Genomic DNA, 23,983 nt, shown 5'->3' with positions numbered 1-23,983 from the left:
GTGTGCAGAAAGGTAACCTCCATCTGGAGAATCTATTCATCATCAGTTTGAGGTTGGGGGAACCTGCTATTGCCTTGACCCAGAGTCAGGAGAGCCTGGGATCAACCCACTCGGACCTCATGGAAACAATGGCCTGGACTTCCTGGGCAGTGGGCCTACTCTCCAACAGATGAGTAGCATTTAGAAAGTAGGACAAGGAGCAGAATAGACTTTCTGATGTCAAAGATAGAAAGGTTTCTTAAGCCATGGTCAGGCAACAATCACAGGAGCAAAAATAATGCCAGAGATGTGCATGGAAATAATATGTGTGTGTATGTGGCTAAGAACCACTGTAGAGAGTTCTGGTTCATTTTATTGAGCAGAGTATTCAACATGATAAAAATCATTTTAAGAAGCTTTAAACTACAGTGGTTATGTGAGATGGATAACAATAAGGAAAGAAATATGACAACGTGAACAGAAAGGGGATTATAAAAGCCCAGCGATGAGGACTTAGATATAGAAGGGGTTACTGAGTATGGGTGTATATGTTTATCTCTTTTATATATTGACCTCCTGATATGTATTGTTAAAAATAACTTTCATTATGTGTTTATTGTACAGATTTAAAGTAATTAAATGTAGAATCTATCACATAGTTAATGGTATATCAAGTATCATCCAGTGGTTTCTGAATTAATCTGTAAGATTTCATGAAAATGTGCAAACCATATATTAATCAAAGTTATATCAACTAAATTTATATTACAAGTTTATTCATCTATCAATAGTCATGGAACTTAATATAGATGATTGTACCCAGTCATAAGTTGAGATTTTGTAACTGTTGCAACTATAAAATCAATTATTTCATTAATCTATACACTGAACCCACTAACACCATAACAGGAAAGCAGAACTATGTAAATGTAACAGATGGTGTAAGTTTTGGTTATGAGGTTTAACATGGGTGCAGTGAACTTATTTCAGTTTAAAGAAAAGTGCATGATAGCATGGGAGATTGATCCACAGAAGAAAAAGTCCACCTGAGTGGCTAGAAAATTTAGAGTAATCTATGAAAATATAAAAGACTCATTCTCTGAATTTAATTTATGAAAATAAAGCACAAAAATACAACCAGGGAAATAAAAGTTAGGCAAAGACTTTAGGTTGAGCTTTATAAAAATTGTTAATGTTGAATTGTTCTTAAAGAGAGTTGTTGTTTTGACATAACCCTACTTACAAAATTTTGCATTTGTTTTGAAAATTTAGTTTAAGCAGCAAAATGTAGAATGAACTGTGTAACTCAAAGTCAATATGGAAAATGTCTGCAGTGCATTGTCTGGAAGCCCAGTCTGAATGAGTGTTGAGTACTTCCTTTGCAGGTGTGGATGAAGGAGTGGTGGGAGTCAGGGTAGGTTTACTCCATCAACATAGTATCTGAGTATCTAAAAGGGGAAAAGAATGGCACGAGAACAGTTTTCATGATGAAGAGCTCTGACTTTAGCAAGAATCATTGCTTTCTTCATGTATCTGGTGCCACATTTGGGAAGAGAGATCAGATTCTTTTCTACAAAACAGGATTTGGTGATGAGCTCCAGCTAACCACCAGAGACATACTCTAACCCAGTTCCTTTGCATGCATGACAAGTAGTTGATTTTGAATTTGCAAGCTCACATATACTAACATTTATCTAAGGCCATATAGCATCATGTCCTCACAGGCAAGTTGACACTAAAGGGCTACCCACTTTAGAACTTGTGGCTTGGTCTACTCTCAAGTCATTGCATCCTTGACTTTGTAACCATATAGTGTTTCTGGTTAGAGCTTCTTGATCTGTGAAGTGAAGTTCTAGGGGCTTTTTAGGGAGTTTTGAAAAGGTAGGATAATGAGATTTTCAGTAGCTGTTGATTTTATCATTATAGAAGGGATTCTCTGTTGTATTAAATATTGCTACTGACCTGCAAGACTATCTTTCCGCATAGAAAATGTTCACATTTTCCTCAAGCCGAAAATAACATAAAGACAAAGTGTTGGTTTCTAGAGGCATTTCAAGTACTAAATACAACTTAGGAAGGGGGAATATTTTAACTTCTGTTTAGAAAGGAGTGACTTTTAAATATAGATTTTTAAATTATGACTGATTTGTATTCCATAAATGATAGATTTGGATACAAGGAAATAACATCAAGAAAAGGATTTTAAATTGCAAGTTTTATTTCTGTGAGAAAGTGCTCTCCTTGTGGGGAATAATCTCTTTTTGTCTGTTGACTTCTTTTTAATATATAACAATAAGTGGTAGTGTGGTAATTGCAGATTGTTCAGCTATTAATGCTACTTACTGGAACACATTTTAGAAAGAACATTGTTTTTTAAAGAACAATAAACAACAGTGTTTCTTTTTTCTTTTGTTCTCTCATGGAAAAAAAAAATCTTTGGCAGGTATTGTGTGTTATAGAAATTTTAGAAAAAGGGAACCTTGAATAATAAGACATTAAAAATAAAACACCCATTTTTTCTTTCTATGCTAAAGTCTTGTGTCAAACCTTTGCAACATGGTCCTTTTGTCAGGACCTAGTGCTTTCTTGTCACCTATTTGCTTCTGTCCCTTGGGTCCCTATGCAGAACTGACTGTCCTCCTACAGGAACCCTGTGATCTGTCTGGCCTCATGCTTAACGATGTATAGCTGCCTCCTACACCTCCTAAAAGATGATTGCTGAAAGGGAAAGTTTGGATGTGATTTTCTTTTGAGTTAGTAATGGAAACAAATCTGTGAATTGATAATAAGTGTTTCTGTGTGAAATTTTCAGGGAAACTTTCATTCAGACTTTTTAATGAGTAGATTTTATTTCAAATCTCTCTCAAGTCTGATTTCTCAGTTGATCCTATGAAAAATAAGATATTGATGAGGTTATCATGAAAATATTGCTGTGATTTAATAAAGGCAATAGGGGTTTAGAATTAAAAAGAAGAAAGTTTTGGGATTCACCTTCACTCTTTGTGAGAGTCCTGTGAAATAGCTTTCATTTTAATTCCCACTATACAGATAGATGATTAAATGGTCCTCAAGAAACAAGATATCAGTCTAAAATGACATAATAAAACAGACGTCTATTAGGAGTCTTTTATCCAAATCCCACCTCCTCCTAGTCCTTCATTCCCGCCAACATTTTCTTGAAAGCAACTTTGTTTAAAAGAATAAAAGAAGATATTTTAATGCCCTTAAGTGATTTTTTAAATTATTATTTATAAAATGGAAATACTGACTAGTGAATTTTATAATATGTAAGTTCAAAACCAAAATGCTGTACCAGGAGGAAATTTACCCTGTAGAGGGCTCACTTTACCATGAACAAAGCTCTGGGTTCAAGTCCCAACACAAGATGTAACAACATGGACTTCACTGGCGGAGTGCCACAGTTGGTGGGAAAGTGCTGTGGTATCTCTTTTCTCTGTCTCTTTCTGTCTAAAATAGTGAATAGAAAAATTAAAAAAATGTTTTGTTGCAATGTTGTGCCTGTGTAAGGCATTAGGGCTCCAAAGTGACACCCTACACTGCACAAAAATGTGTTAGATATTCCTAGAAATTGAAATAGTAATAATTTGTCAACTCTTTAGAAAATAGCTTAATTTTTTTTACCTTTGCCTCTTTCCTTCTGGCAGTGGTGTCTCTCTCTCTCTGTCTCCCCCTCTCTCTCCCTCTCTCTCCCTCTCTCTCCCTCTCACTCCCTCTCTCATAATGGACTCTCATTAGTATTATCTCAAATTGGTTGGTAGTGCTACCTTGTTAGTGATTCTGGCCTGAGATTTCTCTAGAAGCAGCTGGACGACTTAAGTCTGGCTCCCATGTAGATTTTTATCTTAAATTTCAGCCATTCTTGAGAGCACTTTGTCTAAACATAAATTAAAATGCAAAAAAGAAAGGGGAAAAATATACAACGGACCTGTAACTCTGTTGCACTAGCAGAAACTGAAAACAATAATACTGTTGGGCCAACTCTCTGTAACTCATTCAAACCTCCATCCTACATTGGTCTTTAGACTCATGATTGAGAGACCACTAAATTACTTTCTTGTAGCTGATACTACCTTATGACAATAAACTTAGGAACCTGTCTGTTTAGTACCTGTATTAAGTAGATGTATGTTCATTTTGACTCTGCAGTATTTCCTGCCTATCAATGTCATTTCTTACACACTGATGTTCTGTAAGTGCATTTCTCATCTTCCTGCTATGTGTAATCACAATGGCCCTTTGCTCTTGTTGCTCCAGAACATGCTGTATAGGATTTGGGTGGAGGAAATAATGGAGATTCTTAATTCAGTTTAGCTTCTTTTGGAGCAAAAACTTGACAGCCTCAGACAAAACATATCTTCTTATCCCGTCCATTTTACCCTGCTCCCCAGTCACTTGTAAGTTCTTTGAATGTACAAATGCCTTCCTATATAAACTTGTCCCTCAGATTTAGCTGTCTGGTTTAGTCTTCTTTTGGAATATTGCACCAACACCCAGAGCTGTGAAAACATTTTTACACACACTAAAGTTTGATGCAGCCTCAGAGTTCCCTCTGTCATCACTCACTAGTAACAACTAGCTATGAGGCCCTCATTTGCTAAAATCTCATTGTGAGGAGTTAATAGCTGCTCCGGAGCATCTGTAGAAACCTCATTAAGCTAGCCTGTTGTACAAACTGTCATGTTGTGGATTTTGAGACGTATCAGGGTCACAACTATGATAATCATTATAAAGTCAGGTCACATGGTCTTCATGGCATGATTGGTGCAGCTGGTAAGTCACTTCTCTCTTTGACCTTCCAACCGTTCCTTTCATCTTATGAAGTCATGAAGTGCCAGAATTTCCTGATGGGTTTGCCATCTTCCTGTCAGTCACCCCAGCGAGCTGTGAAATGCCCATTATAGTTATAGGAAGCACATGTGAAAGCAGACTTTCATGATCTGTGGGCTTTAAGCAAGGTGTTGCATTGGTCAGAGTGAAAGGAGCGTTAGATTTTGTTCACATACTGGAGGAATTGAGTAGAAGGATAACTTGGTTCTTGCCCTGTTCTGTTCTGTCTCAGAGCCCCTGGTTCCAAGTGTTTTGAGTATCCTTATGGCAAAAAATAATTTGCTAATCTTTTGAAACCATTTTGAGGAAAGGTTCTTCTAAGTTTGTATTACACTTTATAGGCTCTGGCTTTTCTTCTCACCAAAGAAACAATAGGCATTTCCATTTTATTTTTTAAATTTATTTTATTAGTGATTTAATAATGATCAACAAGATTGTGGAATAGGGGTAGAATTCCATATAATCCCCACCACCAGAGTTCTGTATCTCACCCCCTCCTAGGAAGCTTTCCTATTCTTTTTCATTCTGGGAGTATGGACTAAAGATCTTTAAGGGGTGCAGAAGGTGGGAAGTCTGGCTTCTGTAATTGCTTCTCTGCTGAACGTGGGCATTGGCAGGTCAATCCATACTCCCAGCCTGTTTCTATCTTCCCCTATATGGGTATGGCTTTGGGGAGGTGGGGTCCCAGGAACAATGGTGAGGTTGTCTGCCCAGGGAAGTCAGATTGGCATCATGGTAGCATCTACAACTTGGTGGCTGAAAAGCATTAAGAGATAGAAGAGGGGGTCAAGCGATAGCGCAGCAGGTTAAGTGCACATGGCGCAAAGCGCAAGGGCCGGCATAAGGATTCGGGTTCGAGCCCCTGGCTCCCCACCTGCAGGGGAGTCGCTTCACAGGTGGTGAAGCAGGTCTGCAGGTGTCTATCTTTCTCTCCCCCTCTCTGTCTTCCCCTCCCCTCTCCATTTCTCTCTGTCCTATCCAACAACGATGACATCGATAACAACAATAATAATCACCACAACAATGATAAAAACAAGGACAACAGTAACGAAAAATAAGTAAATAAATAAGATATTTAAATTTTTTTTTTAAAAAAGAGAGATAGAAAAGAACAAATTGTTTGATAATCAGGAACCTAAAGGTAGGAGTATAGCAGATAAGATTTGGGGTCTACAGGCTGAAAGAAGCTAGGAAGTCTATTTTAGCTATATTCCGATGGGCCCATGACTAATAATTTTTGCCTAGGCTAAACAGCTAGCATGCTGATGGGATAAAAGTATTTTCTGGTAGGGTTTTGTCAGAGTTGAGGATAGGACTAGAAAGCTGGATTAGGGCATAGAGTAGCTTCCAAATATGAGAAAAAAATATATAAATACCACTAACTATAAACCCCATTAATCCTACCTAGGGTCCATGTCTATTTGTATTTATTTAGCACAGGAGCCTGTGTAACTTCTGTATCCCTGTCAGTCTGAGCTCATATTCCATGGTCACAGCTAGGAACATTCTAGGCTGCACTCATTTCAGGACCAGTCTTCCTTGAGTGGCAGAATATGTTAACTCAACCTCCCTTTGGAGAGTGGGGCATTTCATTGAGGACAAGGGCCTGTAGAGGTCCACGAGAGGGTTTATGATGTTGTTCCTGTTGGAGATGACCACTGATGGCATAGAAAGGGATCTGTTTGATATCTAGGCCCATCATATCGTATCTGTGAGGGAATCCCAGTATTCCCTAAGGCCCTGGATTATGGGGTGGCCTAGTAGTGGACCAAAAGGGCCATCGTTAGAGTATGCCAGTCTCTTGCCCTTATCCAGCTTTTGTAGTCCTTACTTTATCTGAAAGTTTTAGACTTAGAGTGATTGAAGGAAGTGAAATAGGAAGTAAATGGGGAGGGTATCTAGGTCTAAATAGAGAACATCTGTTTAAGTATTTTATAGTGTCCTTTTTAAGTCTTTCTGACTTGTTTGCTGCACTTATTGAGTCACTATAGACTATAGCACACTTTAAGGTATATATATTCTCCTTGCCATTTCCATTTTAAATGTCCGCATTCTTCCTAGGATCTGGAGTAATAGAAGCATGTTCCTGCTCACTGCTTCTATTCAGTGGTTTTCTGGATTGTATTTAGGCAATAAAGATAAGTATATTCATAGATGTCAGAACTTTGTATACAGAAATCCCTAACATACACACACACACACACACACACACACACACACACATTAAGGAGTACATAAATTAAGCATGGATGATGGATATCAGATCAAAGTGCAGGAATATTACTAAAGAAGTTATTGTATTTGTGAAAAGATGTTGAATGCCATTAGACACCAATGGAATTCAAACCAAAGTCCCAGTGAGATGCCACTTCAGATTCATTCAAATGGCTATAATAGTTAAAAATAAAAAATAATAAAACCCAACATAAAAATAACAATTTTAATGAGGAAGTAGAGAAAATTAAATCCTTATGTGTGTCTTCAAGATTGTAAAATGATGAAGTTACTATGGTTAAACAGTTCCATTCTATGGATAAACTGATCAAATATGATCAAATGGTTAACATAGAATTATTATATTAACCAACATTCCACTGCTAGGCATATGCTCCCCCAAACTGTTATTAGGAGTTCAAATAAAACCTTGCTTACAAGTTTTCATAGTAATACTATTGACAGCCACCAAAAGGTAGAAACAACTCAAATGCCTATAAAGCAATAAAAGGATAAATTGGATACTGTATATCAATGAATTGGAATATTATTTGATTATCAATTTTTTCTTTTTTGATTTTTCTTGATAGGATGGGGAGAAATTGAGGGGGCAAGGGAAGATAGAGAAGGAAAGAGAAAGATAGACACCAGCAGACATGCTTTACTGCTTCTGAAGCAACCCCTTGCAGGTGGGGAGCCGGGGGCTTGAACCAGAATCTTTTCAGGGTTCCTTGACTTCATACTATGTGCATTTAACCCAGTGCACCACCACCCAACTCATATAAAAAAAATAGTTTTGCAACATGTTGCAAAAAGGATGAACTTTGAAAACATAGTAAAAGAAATCAAATAAAAATGTTACACATAGTATAATTTCATACTCTGTCCAGTATATGTATTTCTATTGGACAAATGGTTCATGGTGAAAGGGGAATGGATAATGACAGATAAGGGACAGGGAGTGTTGTTTTGAAATAGTGGAAATGTTCTTAAATGAGATAGCAGTTAAAATGCACAATTCTGTGAATATTCTAGCAACTACCTGTAGTAATTATATACTTTAAAGAGTTAATTTTATGATGTGACATAACACAATGAAGCTTGTACAAACAATAAAAAAGAAAGCAATTGAGATAAGCTGATGACATATCAACTCCTACATAAAATTCCTGTAGTGTTTCACAACTAATCAGTCTAATACATTTCCTGAAACAGTTAAGCAGCCGTCTTCTGTTCAAAGGCTATAGAGTTTGTCATCACAGATGAAGAGTTAATTGTAAAATAATCATTAAAAAGAGGCTTTCTTTTAGGTCTTGAGACAGGCATTTACTCTCCACCTGCACACATGTTCTCTGTATCCTGATCCCATGCAAACTGAAAGTTTGTTTCACATTTCTCACAACCTTTCTCTTTTAAACACTGCTCTCAAGGAAATTCTGTCTTCCTCGTAGAATCTCTGTGGTGGAAAGTAGTAGGTAATTTTGTTTCTTCAATCACAGAACTCAGTTTCCCTGTCCTGTCTTATTTCTCTCAGCATTGAGAACAGAATTACAACTGGAAAAGTCACTTTTGTCAAATATTTATAAAAACCACTCTTCTCCAAACAAATTACAGTGTGCATGGTCACTTTTTAAAAAAGATTTTATTTATTTTTTAATTTCTTTATTGGGGAATTATTGTTTTAAATTTGATAGTAAATACAATAGTTTGTACATGCATAACATTTCCCAGTTTCCCAGATAACAATGCAACCCCCCACTACGTCCTCTGTCATCCTTTCTGGACCTGTATTCTTTCCATCCACCCACCCTAGAGTCTTTTACTTTGGTGCAATACACCAATTCCAGTTCAGGTTCTACTTGTGTTTTCTCTTCTGATCTTGTTTTTCAACTTCTGCCTGAGAGTGAGATCATCCCATGTTCACCCTTCTGTTTCTGACTTATTTCACTTAACATGAATTTTTCAAGGTCCATCCAAGATCAGCTGAAAATGGTGAAGTCACCATTTTTTACAGCTGAGTAGTATTCCATTGTGTACATATACTACAACTTGCTCAGCCACTCATCTGTTGTTGGACACCTGGGTTACTTCCAGGTTTTGGCTATTACAAATTGTGCTGCCAAGAACATATGTGTACACAGATCTTTTTGGATGGGTGTGTTGGGTTCCATAGGATAGATCCCAAGGAGAAGAATTGCAGAATCATAGGGTAGGTCCATTTCTAGCCTTCTGAGAGTTCTCCAGACTATTTTCCACAGAGGTTGGAAAAATTTTCATTCCCACCAACAGTGCAGGAGGGTTCCTTTGATCCCAAAACCTCTCCAGCATTTGCTGCTGCTACCTTTTCTGATGTAAGACATTCTTACAGGAGTGAAGTGGTATCTCATTGGTGTCTTTATTTGCATTTCTCTGACAGTCAAAGACTTGGAGCATTTTTTCATGTGTATCTCGGCCTTTTGGATCTCTTCTGTGGTGAATATTCTGTCCATGTCCTCTCCCCATTTTAGGTTGGGGTTATTTGTTTTCTTGTTGTTGAGTTTGGTAAGCTCTTTATATATTCTGGTTATGAGCCTCTTGTCTGATGTATGGCATGTAAAGATCTTCTCCCATTCAGCTTAATCACTGACTCCTGACCAAGAGATAAAGCAGAATGGGGCAGAGATAATGCAGTGGTTATACAAAGAGACTTTCACAGCTTCACCTCTAGGCCACCGAGGTATAGATCTTCTCCCAAGTTTCCTGGTTAGTTTTCTGTCCCCTGGTGTCAGCACAGGGCCTCCCTGCTGCTGCTCCAGATTCTGAGGGCTGTAACAATTGAGACTCACATTTACATTTGGTGAATCTCAGGGGAGTCCTCTCCTTTCAGGCATCTTTTTTTGGTGAAACAGACTGGAGGTGGTGTCTCAACTGGTAAACTGCAGGACTGTTACCAGCCACTTAATCTCTTCCTAGGCTACTTTCTGTCCAGGAGCCACATGTGTTTGTACTCACCAGTGATTTGGTGGGTTTGAAGTCATTCTAGTCCTGTCTTTTTGAGGTCCCAGGTGGTCTCTTTTGGTATTCCTAGTTGACCCATATGAGGAGAGAAGAGAAACATAGCTGCTGCTGTTCCATACCCCCGCCTCCGGAAGTGCCATGATCACTTTTTAACAGTACCTAGCACATATTCCTTGGCTCACATCTTCAATGTAATTTTTATCTTTGTCCTGCTATGTTTTTATTTCCAGTGACTTTTCTGTATATACAATGCTCATGACAGTGTGTATGTGCATGTGTGTGTGTGTTTGTGTTTTAAGATTCAGTGAAAAAAGACTTTATTTTTATCAACAAAAATCTCTCTGAACCATTGCAAAGCATAGTGAGGTCAGTTAGCAGATTGTGGTATGCACATGATATCTTTATGCATGGAGCTGAAGGCATAGAGATTTGCTGGCCAAAGTGAAAGGCCAGACCACAGCACTGTAAGGATGCTTCAGATCTGTTCTGGGAACTAAAGCTCAGTGTTTTTGAGCTTTACTAAAAATACCGTAATTTATATTAACAAATCTGTCTTCAGGTACTACAGGATTTTGACCATCTTTTTAACTGTTAAGAAAGTCTTAAATTATACACAGGCTTAGTTTTGAATGTTTCCCTTTGACTGAAGATATTTTGACAATCATTCCAGTTGAGTATAGTCTAAACTGTACTATTTTATTAAGTAGTTTTATGGAACAAAACCATTTCTAGACATCATTTTACACACACACACACACACACACACACACACACACTATAGAATTTTCTGGATGAAAGTCAGGTATAGTTTAAAAAAATTTTTTTAGTGTAGTCATTATATAACATTTTAATTTTCTTAAAGTAAAACATTTTAAGGAGGGCTTCAGGGTGTTTTTCTTTTTTTGTTGTTGTTGTTGTTTTGCCTTTTTAATTTTTTTTTTCATACTTAGTTTTTATTTCTTGTAATTCTGTTTGGCATCCTGGAAGGTCTGAGTGACGTTAGGTGGAATAACCGGATCTGTTTGCTCCTGAGAAGCAGGCGAGAGTCCGCTAAGTAAAGGCTGGGAGACAGATGGCTGGCTATTGTGTTACAACCATCATCTGTTGGGCCTTGAGCAAATATTAAGTGAATAATATATATGTAATTGGTGTGAAAGTACAGTTGCAACATTTCTAATTCTGTTAGAAGGATGGCTACATTGTGAACATTTGTAATTTGGAGAATACTATAGTGAAATGTTTTTGTTTACAGGGCTAATCTATTTTAAACTGCTTTAAAGTGAACATTTTCCCCATTTTTGACACCACTGTGCAATATTTTGAATTGAAATGGCCTGTAATGGCCCTTTTTTATTTTTCATAACAACACGAGCACTAAATTATAGCTGTGCAATTATGTAAACAATGGAAATGCTTCCAGAGTGAATCCTTCCTTTTAAATTTTCATTTTGTATAATTGTTGGAAGGTTTGGAGCCATAATAAACAGAATAATTTTGCACATTTATCATTCTAAAGGTCAATTATAGAAGAACTAAAGAAACAACACTATGCAAAATGAATAAACCAATTTCTGTTGCCATCACCATATGTTTTTCTTATCACTTATGGTTTTTCCAGTTACTGTGTACATAGCATTCAATTAAAGCGATTCATTTACCAGGCTGAATGTGGTTTGTGTTTATAGAACTGTGCTTTGGAGAAGAGGAAACAACACGCCTCTGTTTGAATTACCTGATTTTTTGTAAGTTCAGTGATAAGAGACAGATGTTCTCACCAGTTACTTTCTCATAAGCATGAATCTTTTGATAAGCTGCAAACTCACAATCACTATCTTACAGTCTTGTTTTCACACAGTGTATTATGTGTATAGTCTTTTAACCAAAAACAAGAGAAAAAAATACTGGCTAGGTGGTCTGTTCACGGTTTTGCAGAATGAATTTATTTCATATGAACAAAAGTATGTGAAAGGGGCGCTTCTGTGCTTCATACTGATCAATTTTGAAGAGTAAATTTGATTACTATTTTAGAATTAATTTTCTGTTGAGCTTAATTGCTTTTAATCTGTTTAGAGTATACCAAAAAGCCTCTAAATCTTACAACTAAATTCACTTGTGTGGGATTATTAACTTGGTATCCCCTTAGATGAATGGAACCTAGAAAAATCTTTAAATATATATGATTCTGTTTGTTATTATTTTCCATATATATTAAGTTTTCCAGCAATGCAATGCATTGTGTCTAATTTCTATAATTCTTTGCTAAGGATAGTATTATTTGTATAAGTACCGCACGCTAACCGATTGCGGCACTGGAGCTCCAAGGACAGTATTATATGAAAGCATTAACTCCTAGAGCTTTTTTTTTTTAAAATTTTGTATAATTTAAACTAAGAGTTTTATTTGTACTACCTTTCAAATGTTCTTTCCAAATAACAGCAAGATTCATTGAACTCAACCTAGAATGTAAATTCTAGAAAGTAAAATCCTGAAAGTTATTTTTTGGGGAAAAAAGTTGTACTCATTACTTTAACTCTACACAGCCTTTTTAAACTTACAAAGGCCTAAATTCATATCTACTAGATGATTAAACAACTCTGTAAGAAAAGATAATCCCATTTTATGAAAGAGAAAGTGAAGGTCAAGGCATAACATGATGTGCCCACTATCATATACACTAGCCTTTGAACTCAGGCTTCATGAGTCAAGTTCCAGAATTCTTTTCACTTTGTGAAAGGTAGTGGAACCTCTCCCAGTGGTGGTCACAATGAAAGTAATATTGAATCACATCAAATCTTCACATAGTGGGGATAGTGGTCCCTACCCTGTTTCTGCCAGTTCTAGTGACTCTCTCAGGGAGACCTTCTAAGGTGGACTGGCTAGTGGGAACAGAATGTCTACCTCTTCTCTCCTCTTCTCTCTTTCTTCCCCTCTCTCAATAAAGAGAACGTCTACCAGCTACCAAATAGTGATGTTTAACAAAAAGTCAGCAACCATGGTTTATCATTATTATGATAGTTAATGGGCTACTTTATGACACAGGACACTAGGTTTTAGTATAACAAAAATATTGTTACTATGAAAAAGTGAAAATAAATATATATCACTTTGGATATGGATATATGGCATGATGGTTGTAAATGAATGACTGATGTTTGGAGTAATTTAACCCCAGGGAATGTAAAGAAAGTTTCAGGGTGTTAAGATTTTTAAGTATCTAAACATTCAGTTAATGATTGTGATTTTATTTATGTATATATATAGATATATGAAGGTGAAAAAAGGATTTTGCTAGACAATGAATGGAGTGTTTTATAGATGTCCCCTATTGGGGCTATGCAGCTGCTTTCTTCAGAGAACCACATGGTTACTCCTAATTTTAAAATGTTATCACAAAGATACAATCTTTGGGCTGTTCCATTTCAGTACAAATAAGCAGGCATATGACCATAATTTGACTGACTGGCTGTGTATTTTCCTCTTTAACTCCCACATTAACCCTACCCCAGTGCTGTCTTTAGCTGGCAGCAATGGTACAGGCTGTGCTCTTTAGGGCTCTGTCTTACATGGGTGGCAGGGTAGGATAGGCTAGCCATCTGTTATTTTGCCCTCTTTGTCCAGTCTTCTTGCCCGTAGAAATAGGTTCGGTTGAAGTGACTGGCCAAGGTCCAGGAGTTAGGAAGCTGTGTGACTTTACCTCGGCTCCGTGTATTTCTTCTGTCTTTAGTATTAATGTCACTGTAGTAATTCTTGTGAATGCCCCATATATAGAGCATTGCCTTTACACATATGCATCTTATGAAGCAAAATGAATTCCATTTACAAATTCCAGCTTTAATTTGTTAAAGGATTTGGTTCATAATTCCTATAAATTTATTCAAGAAAAGCTTTTTTGTAATTAAAACTCTAAATTCCAGTGGTAAAAGTGGTCTATTCAATTAAGTATGTGCTAAAGATTTTTTAAACCTACAGGGTTCAAGGTTTGATTTCTCATCTCAACAGATGGAATTAACACAAACATAACAAAGTTAATATCATGGTTGTTTGCATTATTAATCTTCAAATGCATGGCATTCTGCTACCTTGCTAGCCAGGTTTGCACGAATCCTTTCATTGCAGCATATGTCAACAGAAATGTGCTTCCATCTGCTACTGGATAGTTTGATGCCTGATATTCCGAGACAAGGCCCAGCACAATGCGTACCTCTGTGAGTAATTACAGGTGTGTGGTGAGGAGTCCAGGGCATTAATCAGAGGCTTAATTATGAAAAAGGTAGATCTTTTGTTCCACTCTTGGAGCATGAGTTTACCACACACTTTTAAACTGCAACATCCATCTGCTCAGCCCCTTAGAATGTTTGCATTGGCTGATATGGACCCTAAAGTGTATCAAAGGACATGATTAAAGCAGGTTTAAATATTAACGTGGAAGAAGCACAGTCTGGATTTTCTTTCCTTTCTAAGGCCTTCTTTTCCTTTTATCTGTCTGTGTGTCTATCTGTTTTTGACTTCAAATTAGTACTTGCTAAACTACATATTAATATTTGTATGGTAAGCATTACATAATAATTATAAGCATATAAATACTGCAATTTTTAGAATCTTTATGAATTCATGATATAAGAAGGAAATAAATCTCCTCTTAGAAAATAATGTTTTTGAATACATAAAAGTTCTTTTAAGATTACATGTTGTTTAGTAGTTCAATAGTTCTTTCCCTAGAAACAAAAGCAACTTTACTAGTTGAGTAGCACCTGAGAGCAGCTTTTTGAGTTAGAGAAATGTGTGTAATACTCTTAAGTAAGAGTGAAATATGGGGCTGTTCAACACAAATGTAACAGTACGTGATTGTGATTGTGAATGATTGGCATGTTAAACAAATGCATCCACCAGAAAAATAACTAGTGAATGGTCTTAGTACTCACTTTCTAAGGTTAATACTGTGAGGTATTTTTATGAACACTCTTATATTTTGGGAACTCCTTTTCTTCCCCAAAATAGTCTTTATTAAAATGAAAACTAAAAAGAGGACAGAGATTGCAGCTTATTAAATGAAATTATTTTTTATTATAGAAAATTTAGCATGTTGGACTTTATTAGTATGTTGCTACTGCTTTGTTTTAATTTAATAAAATTAAATCAGTTATTTTTAATATTTTTTCTTTTTCAAATTTTTTTATATTTATTTATTCCCTTTTGTTACCTTGTTGTTTTATTGTTGTAGTTATTATTGTTGTTATTGATGTCGTTGTTAGATAGGACAGAGAGAAATCGAGAGAGGAAGGGAAGACAGAGAGGGGGAGAGAAAGAGAGACACCTGCAGACCTGCTTCACCGCTTGTGAAGCGACTCCCCTGCAGGTATGCTGTCTTTCCAGCCCTAAATCAGAATTATTTTAAAGGATATTGTTTTCAAACAGTGACACTAAAATATTTTTAAAAGCTAGTATTTTTATTTCAATTTTACTTTTCACACATTTTGAGACCAATTAAATATAGGCTGTATAACTGCCAGTCCCATAACTGTAGGACTTAAGTATATTGACTAATGTGCATAGCTTAGAAGTGTATAAAAGGAGATGTGGTTTTCTTACTAGTCCCCCTTGCACATACATACTCACTCAGATTGTTTCAGGGATGTGGCCAGGTGATGGATGATGTAAGCACTAGTAGCAGAGCCTTAATTTGCCACAGGCCATAATTGGGGTAACTCAGAATAGGCCTGGGAATGAGGGGTCAACCAGCCTCAGTCACCCAGCAGTGAGAAACATTACAAATACAGGAAGAAAAGTATTTGGATAGTGTATGGTTGTCTTTCTGTACTCTGTACTAAGACTTTTGCTGTACCTTGCATTGTACTATGAGCCATGTTGATTTACCAACCTTAAGCATTACTACTGGATACAGAGCTATAGCGCCCTATACATTCCTAATATTTAGTATATAGAGTTACCCAGAGATTTAAAAAAAAAATCTATCTCTTTGCATACTTTAACATTATCTTTAATGTAAAGGTGTGCTTAAACTTTTGAAAATTAGAGGAAATCAGAAGTAAAATATAGTGAAGTCTTCTTTTAGTGAAAGATGTTGCCTTTATATGTTTACCTCAGCCCTCCTCGTCTACCTTGTCTAAAGAGTTCACCATGAGGTGGCAAGCAGAGGAAGTGTACAATACCAATGCTGTGTAGATTTGGGGCAGGTCATTTTTTTAAAAAAATATTTTATTACCTATTTACTTTGGATAAAAACAGACATTGAGAGGGAAGTGGGAGTGCAAGCATGTGAAAGAGAAACACCTGCAGTACTGCTTCACTGATTGTGAAGCTGCCCCCCTAGCCTCCAGCTGTACCCCCTTCCCACCCACTTGCCAGTAGGGACCAGGGGTTTAAACCGACGTCCTTGCACAATATAACATGTTCACTCTCCCATATGTGTTACTGTGTGGCCCCAAGATATATCACCATTCTTTTACCTAAAAAATAAGGCATAATAGCCTTTGGACTAACTCATCTTCTAGTGTCCCATTTCAGTGAAAAATTTCTTCTGATCTGCGTAGTTATCATAAAGTGATTACATATACAGACCAAATTACCAGTTTGAAATTTTGTTCTTGATAATTATGGTTGTTCTCTTTCTTTTTAGGATATCTTAAATACCATCATAAGACACTGTCCACCACGCTTTTTCTCCCTGGGTTTGCCTGGCTTCTCGATGTTGGTAGGGGACTTCATCACGGCCGCTGCCAGGGTCCTTAGTTCAGACATGCTGGCGGTGAGTATGACAATCCTCAGCATCCAAACTCCCAGGTGGCTTCACAATCGCTAACAAGGTTCAGATTTCTCCACTCTTAACAGGTGTTGACTCATTAGTGCAATGTGAAACTGGGCTCTCGGGTAGATGCCCTGGCAGCTGATGTGTGAAGTTGTGGGATAAGATGACATGCTGCTATTGGAAAGGCGTTTCATCAAAAGGCCAGAGTGTGAGAAATCATATCCTCACTAATATTTCAGCACATTTACACAGTCAGAAGAAGGATTTGTCTCTGAAAATCCCATTAGCATTTTCCTGTTGTGGTGGCACAGACATAGATGTCTATAGTAGAGAATTTTAAGTGTGCATTAGAAAGATGTTTTATCATTGCCTTCATCATCATACTCATCACTATTGAGTATGGTTATTACAGGTTTAACAGAAAATATTACCTTGAAAAGTTAGAGAATTGGGGACTGGATGGTAGTGTACTGGGTTAAGCACACATAGTGCAAAACACAAGGACCCACATCAAATATTGGCACAAGGATCCCAGTTCAAGCCTCCTGCTCCCTACCTGCAGGCATGAAGCAGGTCTGCAGGTGTCTTTTTCTTCCCCTCTCTGTCTTCCTCTTTTCTCTCAATTTCTCTCTGTCCTATCAAACAACAACAACAATGGAAAAAAGATGGCCACCAAAACAGTGGATTCATAGTGCAGGCACTGAGCCCCAATGATAACCCTGGAGAAAAAAAAATTAAATTAAAGAAAGAAAGAAAAAGGTTAGAGCATTGATACTTTAACCAGAAAATGAATGTACACTGTATTAATAATGTCATAAAACTGACAGAATTCTTGTGCTAAAAAGTTAGAACTGAGTTAAATGAGTATTAGGGGCTACAAAAATACACTTAACAACACTACTAGGGAAATATCTTAATGGCTTTTGAGAGAGCACTGTTATGCTTTTAAAATTAGAGACTGGGTGGTGGTACACCTAGTTGAATGTACACATTACCATGCTCAACAACCCAAGTTCAAACCCTCAGTCCCCACCAGCAGGATAAAAACTCTAGTGGTGAAGCCGTGTTTCAGTATCTGTCTTTTTCTCTCCCTCTTCCCTTCTCTATTTCTCACTGTTGTATAAAATATATTAGTAAATATAATTAAAAAATAATTTTAAGGGCTTCTCTTACTTGTTCTCTGTATCTGCAATCTGTTCAGTCATTTCTTTCCTGCAAATGGTATAAATAAAATTAGCTTTACAGTTTTCCAAAGGCTTGTATTGAAGTCAGTATGACTACCCACATATCTATTTTTTTCATACATTGTTACTTAAAAACTAAAAGAAGAAAAAAAAAAAAAGATCATTGCTCAGTTATGGCTTAAAGTAGTGCTGGAGATTGAACCTGGGAGCTCAGAGCTTCAGGCATGAAAGAATGTCTCTCCAAACCCAAATTATTGTTTTTAACTCTACTTATTCCCTCTGTGCAGAAAAAGTTCAAACTATAGCCCTGGAATTTAAATTAATTGGTTTTTTTTTTTTTTTTTTTTTTTGATATTTCACATATCTGGTGCTTCCATGTACTTTTTCTTAAAAGAATAAATTGAATAGGAATGGGGAAGAGACAGAAGGAAAGGATGAGAGAGGAAAACAAAGGTAGATGGAAAATGTATTTGTCCAACACCTTTATTGGTAAAGAATCCAAGAATATTTCATTATTCACTCTTTCTGAGATTCTATGGTAGTCATTCTCAGAGAACATGAAATTAATTTCTAACCATCAGATATAAGAAGGGAAACAGTTTTGGTTCAAAATTGTATTCCATGCTATAAGATTCCTGTAAAATGCTGGCACTGTATCCAGAGCCATTATTTTATATATAGTGTTCTCTGTAACTTTATTTTTTGACTAAATGAGCTATTAAAGTAGTCTTCCAGGACTAGGGAGACAGCATAATGGTTATGCAAAAGACTTTCATGCCTGAGGCTCTGAGTGCCCAGGTTCAGTATCCAACAGCACCATAAGCAGCACTCTGGTCTTTCTCTCTGTATCTCTCTCAGAATAAAATAAATAAAATATTTTTTAAATTATTCTCCCTAAATATTTTAAAAGATTTATTTATTGATTTGTCAGAGAACTAGAGCATCACTGTGACATATATAATGCCAGGAATTGAATTTGGTCTCTCATACTTATAAGTTCTGTGCTCTTTCCACTGTACCACCTCCCAGCTCCCCAAAACATTTTTCAAATGGAAGAGAAAATGAGAATATTAATTTAAGAATTACATAAAGGAACAGTGATTCTTGGAATTATTCTTAGCTTAAACTTGAGATTTAAAATCATCAGGAAACTAGTAAGATGCTTGATTGGAGGTACTCCTGCTCAGTCATTCTTTTCAGTTAACACAAGTTAATTACAAGTTTGAAGCACTTCTTTGAATCAAATAAATAAAATTCACACACTAGCAAAAGATGGATAGAAGTTTGGCCTATGCAGTATTATTCATAGTAGTCAAAGACTAGAGCCAATTCAGATGTACGTTTGTCCATCCTTAGTAGGAAATATCAATTGTAGTATGTATATAAGATAGATATTAAGTATTCTTTCTTTCATATTCTTTTCAAAGACTATTTATTTATTTATTTATAAGATAGAGACAGCCAGAAATTGAGAGGGAAGAGGAGCTAGAGAGGAAGAGAGACACCTGCAGCCCTGCTTCACCACTCACAAAGCTTTCCCCCAGCAGATGGGAAGCGGGGCTCAAAAACCTGGGTCGTCGTGCACTGTAACATATGCACTCAACCAGGTGCAACCACCGGGTCCATCTTTCATATTCTTTACCCTGTGGATTCATAGATTCAGATCCTGATTTAATCCCACTGTTGCCTTATACTAGCTTCCTTTTTCCTCTTCTTCTTCTCCTCCTCCTCCTCCTCCTCCTCCTCCTCCTCCTCCTCCTCCTCCTTCTTCTCCATCTTCTCTTTCCTTCTTCTTCTTTCTTTTTTAATTTCCTTATTGGGGGATTAATGGTATACAGTTGACAGTAAAATGCAATAATTTGTACATAAGTAACATTTTCCACATAACAGTTCAACCCCCACTAGGTCCTCCTCTGCCATCATGTTCCAGGACCTGAACCTTCCCCATACCCCTGAGTCTCTTAATTTGTTGCACTACACCAACTTCAGTCCAAGTTCTGCTTAGTGTTTTCCCTTCTGATCTTGTTTTCAACTTCTGTCTATGCGTGAGTATACTAGTTCTTTTCTTAACACTTAGGTCTTGTTACTCTGCTATAAATTAGAGCACATGATAGGTTCAGTGCTTAAACAAAGCAGCAGCATCTAGATTTACTACTTAATTTGAATATAAATGCATAGTAATTCTTTAAGATCTAATTTTTCCTTCAGCTATTATGTAGTTTAGCATTAAGTCTAAAATTTCAAATCTATGTCAGATTTACATACTATACATGCAAGTCAGTCCCCCAAAAGTCTAAGCCAGACTCTGGGATCAAAGACAAAAATAAATGAGCGATAAAAAAGCAAATTTTATTCAAGAAATATTTACCATGGCTTTATTAAGTACCTGGTCTGGATGAGTATGTCAGGGTCCCTACCTTTTAGGAATCAGAAGTGTAAATTAAGTGTTAGTGTTAGTACACAGATCCTAGCAGTCCCAGAGGAGTGTCGTGATAGGAACAATTAATTCTGTTTGGTGAGGAGTACATAGCAATGGACACATTGAGAACAATCTTCATGGGAAAAAAAAATACAATGCTTAAGCAAAGAGCTAGAAGGTTATTAGTATTCATCTGATAAAGACAGCAGTGACTATCCTTATCTCAAGGTCATATGTACTGAGTATCCACATTAGGTAGAGAACTGATGAAAATTGTCCCCCATCCTCCTGAGGGATACAAACTTTAAATATATATCAGCAAGTGAGGAATGCAAAGGAAAAAAAAAACAGGAGAATAAAAAACACAAAAGAACTCAAATTTGCTTCAGAATATTGAAAATGGATTAAACAGCTTTCTGGTCCTTTTTCCAGCCATGACATGATCTCCCCAGACAATAACTTGGATCACCTGCATATCAGACGACACACTCAAAAAAGAAAAACACAAAAAGAAAAAAACTAGTATAGTCATGGGCCCTTTGTAATATAACTAAAATAGACGTACTAATTATCTACAAAACAAAGACCCCCTCAGCTCATCATCTGAACCATTCCAATCTTTAGGCTCATAATTAGTCAGCAATTTTTTGGCTTTATATGACTCTTCTTTCAGCCACCAGGTTCCAGATGCTAGCATGATGTCAGCCGGACTTCCCTGAGCAGACAACCCCATCAATGTGTCCTGGAGCCCCTCTTGCCCAGAGCCCTGCCCCACTAGGGAAATAGAGAGACAGGCTGGGAGTATGGATCAACCTGCCGATGCCCATGTTTAGCGGGAAGTAATTACAGAATCCAGACCTTCCACCTTCTGCACCCCATAATGACCTTGGGTCCATACTCCCAGAGGGATAAAGAATAGGAAAATTATCAGGGGAGGGGATAGGATACGGAGTTCTGATAGTGAGATTTGTGTGGAGTTGTACCCCTCTTATCCTAGGTTTTTTGTTAGTGTATCCTTTTTATAAATAAAAAGTGAATTTTAAATATTTCAGTGAAAAGAGATAGATGAGGCAAGAATGGTAAAATCTTGACATTAAGAACTGGATATGTGGTTATAAAAATTGTCTCTGGGAGTCAGGCAGTAGTACAGCAGGTTAAGCGCACGTGGTATGAAGCACAAGGACCAGCGTAAGGATCCTGTTTTGAGCCCTCAGCTCGCCACCTGCAGGAGGGTCGCTTCACAAGCAGTGAAGCAGGTCTGCAGGTGTCTTTCTCTCCTCCTGTCTGTCTTCCCCTCCTCTCTCCATTTCTCTCTGTCTTTTTCAACAATGACAATATCAATAACAACAACAATAATAACTACAACAATAAAACAAGGGCAACAAAAGGGAATAAATAAATAAATATTTTTAAAATTTGTCTTTTTTTTTTGTTTAAAGATTTATTATCACTTTATGTAGAGATGGGCTTTGTGCATGCACAATACCGTAACTGAATAACCTTACCTGGGTCAACCTTCTCATTTATTTTAGAGAGAAAGAAAGTGAGAGAGAGAGACAGAGAGAGACAGAGAGAGAGAGAGAGGAGGCTAGATGCCACAGTTCCACTATCATCCTTGGAACCCTCCTCTGGTGTAAGGACACCAGAGGTGATGTGGTTATGGGACTGGAGCTCAGAGCCTCATGCACAGCACAGCTTGTGTTTTACTAACTGAGCTACATCTCAAGCCTAGTTTCTAAACATAACAATAATAGCATGGGGTCTAGTGATGGATCACCCAGTAGAACACTTGTTAACAAGCATGAAGACCCAGGTTCAAGCCCCCAGTGCTCATTTGCACAGGAGTAGCTTCATGAATGGTGGACCAGTGCTACAGGTATCTTTCATTCTTTCTCTCATCTCATATCTCTCTCTCCTTTCCTCTCTCTCCCTTTCTCCTTCTCTCTCTTTCTCCCTCTCCCCCCTCCCTCCCTCTCTCCCTCTCTTCTTCTCCCCCTTCCACCTCCCCCCTCCCTCTCCCCTTTCTACTTCTTTCTGACTCACCCTCTATGAAAAAATAAGTAAAAAGTTATATATGGCCACCAGGAATGGTGGAGCTATGCAGCCACAGAGTTCTAGCCATAACCGTAGACACACACACACACACACACACACACACACACACACACACACACACACAGATTAAAATAAAATTAAAGCAAGACTGGAAGACAACCCAGCATCTGAACACAGGGCTTGAATGCCTGAGGTCCCAAGTTCAACCTCAAGCACTACATATGCCAGAGTTAAGTGGATGCTCTGTTTATACATTATCTATCTCCCTGTCTCCCTTTCTCTCTCTCCCTCTCTCTTTATCTCTCTGCTCTGTCCTCTGCTCTCTATATCCCCTTCTCTCTTCTCTCTCTTCCTTTTAAATAAATAGATAAATTTCTTTCAATATAAAGGTAAAAGGAAAGAATTGTGGAAGGAAAGTTCTGTCACACAGAATTACAGAAGAATCTGTGGTAAGGTTAAGCTTTTTAATTGTGAGATGTCTTTTTGATTCCTGGGTGTAGATGTCAAAAAAAAAAAAAAAAAGAAAAGTAGATCCACAAATCTGAACTTCAAGAAAAATATCTTTAGTAGGAAGATTGTCAGGGTGTCAGCAACACATAGGAGGCATTCATCATAGGTCTGTCACTTGGGAGTGATAATTATCTCTAAGAGAAAAAAAGCAAAGAATTGTTCTCAGTGTCCCAGAGTTTAGATCCTGAGGAAACGAGAAGTTCCTTGCTTCTTGGGAGCCAAGAATAATGTTCCAAAGGAGCTATCAGCTGTGTCCAGTGCCACTGTGTTGTCAGGTGAGATAAGACCTGGATGCTGACCTTTGGGTTTGCACTGTGAACATTCAGATAATAATGGCCTCAAGGTCCTTTGCCAGGTGCTCTAATGTCTTCCTTAAACTACACCACAGTAGCTGCCCCAAACATTGTATGCCTACTCATACTCTGGAATTTTGTGCACATGGGACCTCTTAGAGTTCCATGAATGCCCAGGGTACCTTTCACTCTATCCTTTTTATTTATTTATTTTATAAAATGGAAACACCAACAAGACCATAGGATAAGAGGGGTACAATTCCCACCCCCAGAGCTCCATATCCAATCCCCTCCCTTGGTAACTTCCCTATTCTTTATCCCTCTGGGAGCATGGACCCAGGATCATTGTGGGGTGCAGAAGGTGGAAGATCTGGCATCTGTAATTGCTTCTCTGCTGAACATGGGTGTTGGCAGGTCAATCCATACTCCCAGCCTGTCTCTCTCTTTCCCTAGTGGGGCAGGACTCTGGGGCAGCAGGGCTTCGAGACGCATGGTGGGGTCCTGTGCTCAGGGAAGTCCGATTGGCATCATGGTCGCATCTGGAACCTGGTGGCTGAAAAATAGTTAATATATAAAGCAAAACAAATTGTTGACTAATCATGAGCCTAAAGACTGGAATATTGCAGATGATTTGGGGTCTTCGTTTTGGAAAAAGCTAGTAGGTCTATTTTAGGTATGTTACAAGGGGCCCATGACTTTACTAGTTTTTGCCTGCGCC

The 23,983-nt window shown here is 37.5% G+C and overlaps 1 protein-coding gene across 5 annotated transcripts in view; it reads left to right on the top strand.

The window, feature by feature from the left end:
• RALGAPA2 (Ral GTPase activating protein catalytic subunit alpha 2) overlaps window positions 1–23,983 on the top strand; it is a 322,655-nt gene that overhangs the window by 146,318 nt on the left and 152,354 nt on the right. For all 5 annotated transcript variants that reach the window (XR_009548379.1, XM_060186046.1, XM_060186059.1 and 2 more), the window contains exon 24: window positions 16,676–16,804. Coding sequence is in view for 4 of the 5 variants with exons in the window: in XM_060186046.1 (XP_060042029.1) it covers window positions 16,676–16,804 (129 nt within the window). In the remaining variant the exon portion in view is untranslated. The remainder of the gene's footprint in view (window positions 1–16,675; window positions 16,805–23,983) is intronic.

The sequence above is a fragment of the Erinaceus europaeus genome, chromosome 1 (assembly GCF_950295315.1).
Source record: "Erinaceus europaeus chromosome 1, mEriEur2.1, whole genome shotgun sequence".
Lineage (NCBI taxonomy): Eukaryota > Metazoa > Chordata > Mammalia > Eulipotyphla > Erinaceidae > Erinaceus > Erinaceus europaeus.
This window is presented reverse-complemented; position numbering and strand designations above follow the sequence as displayed.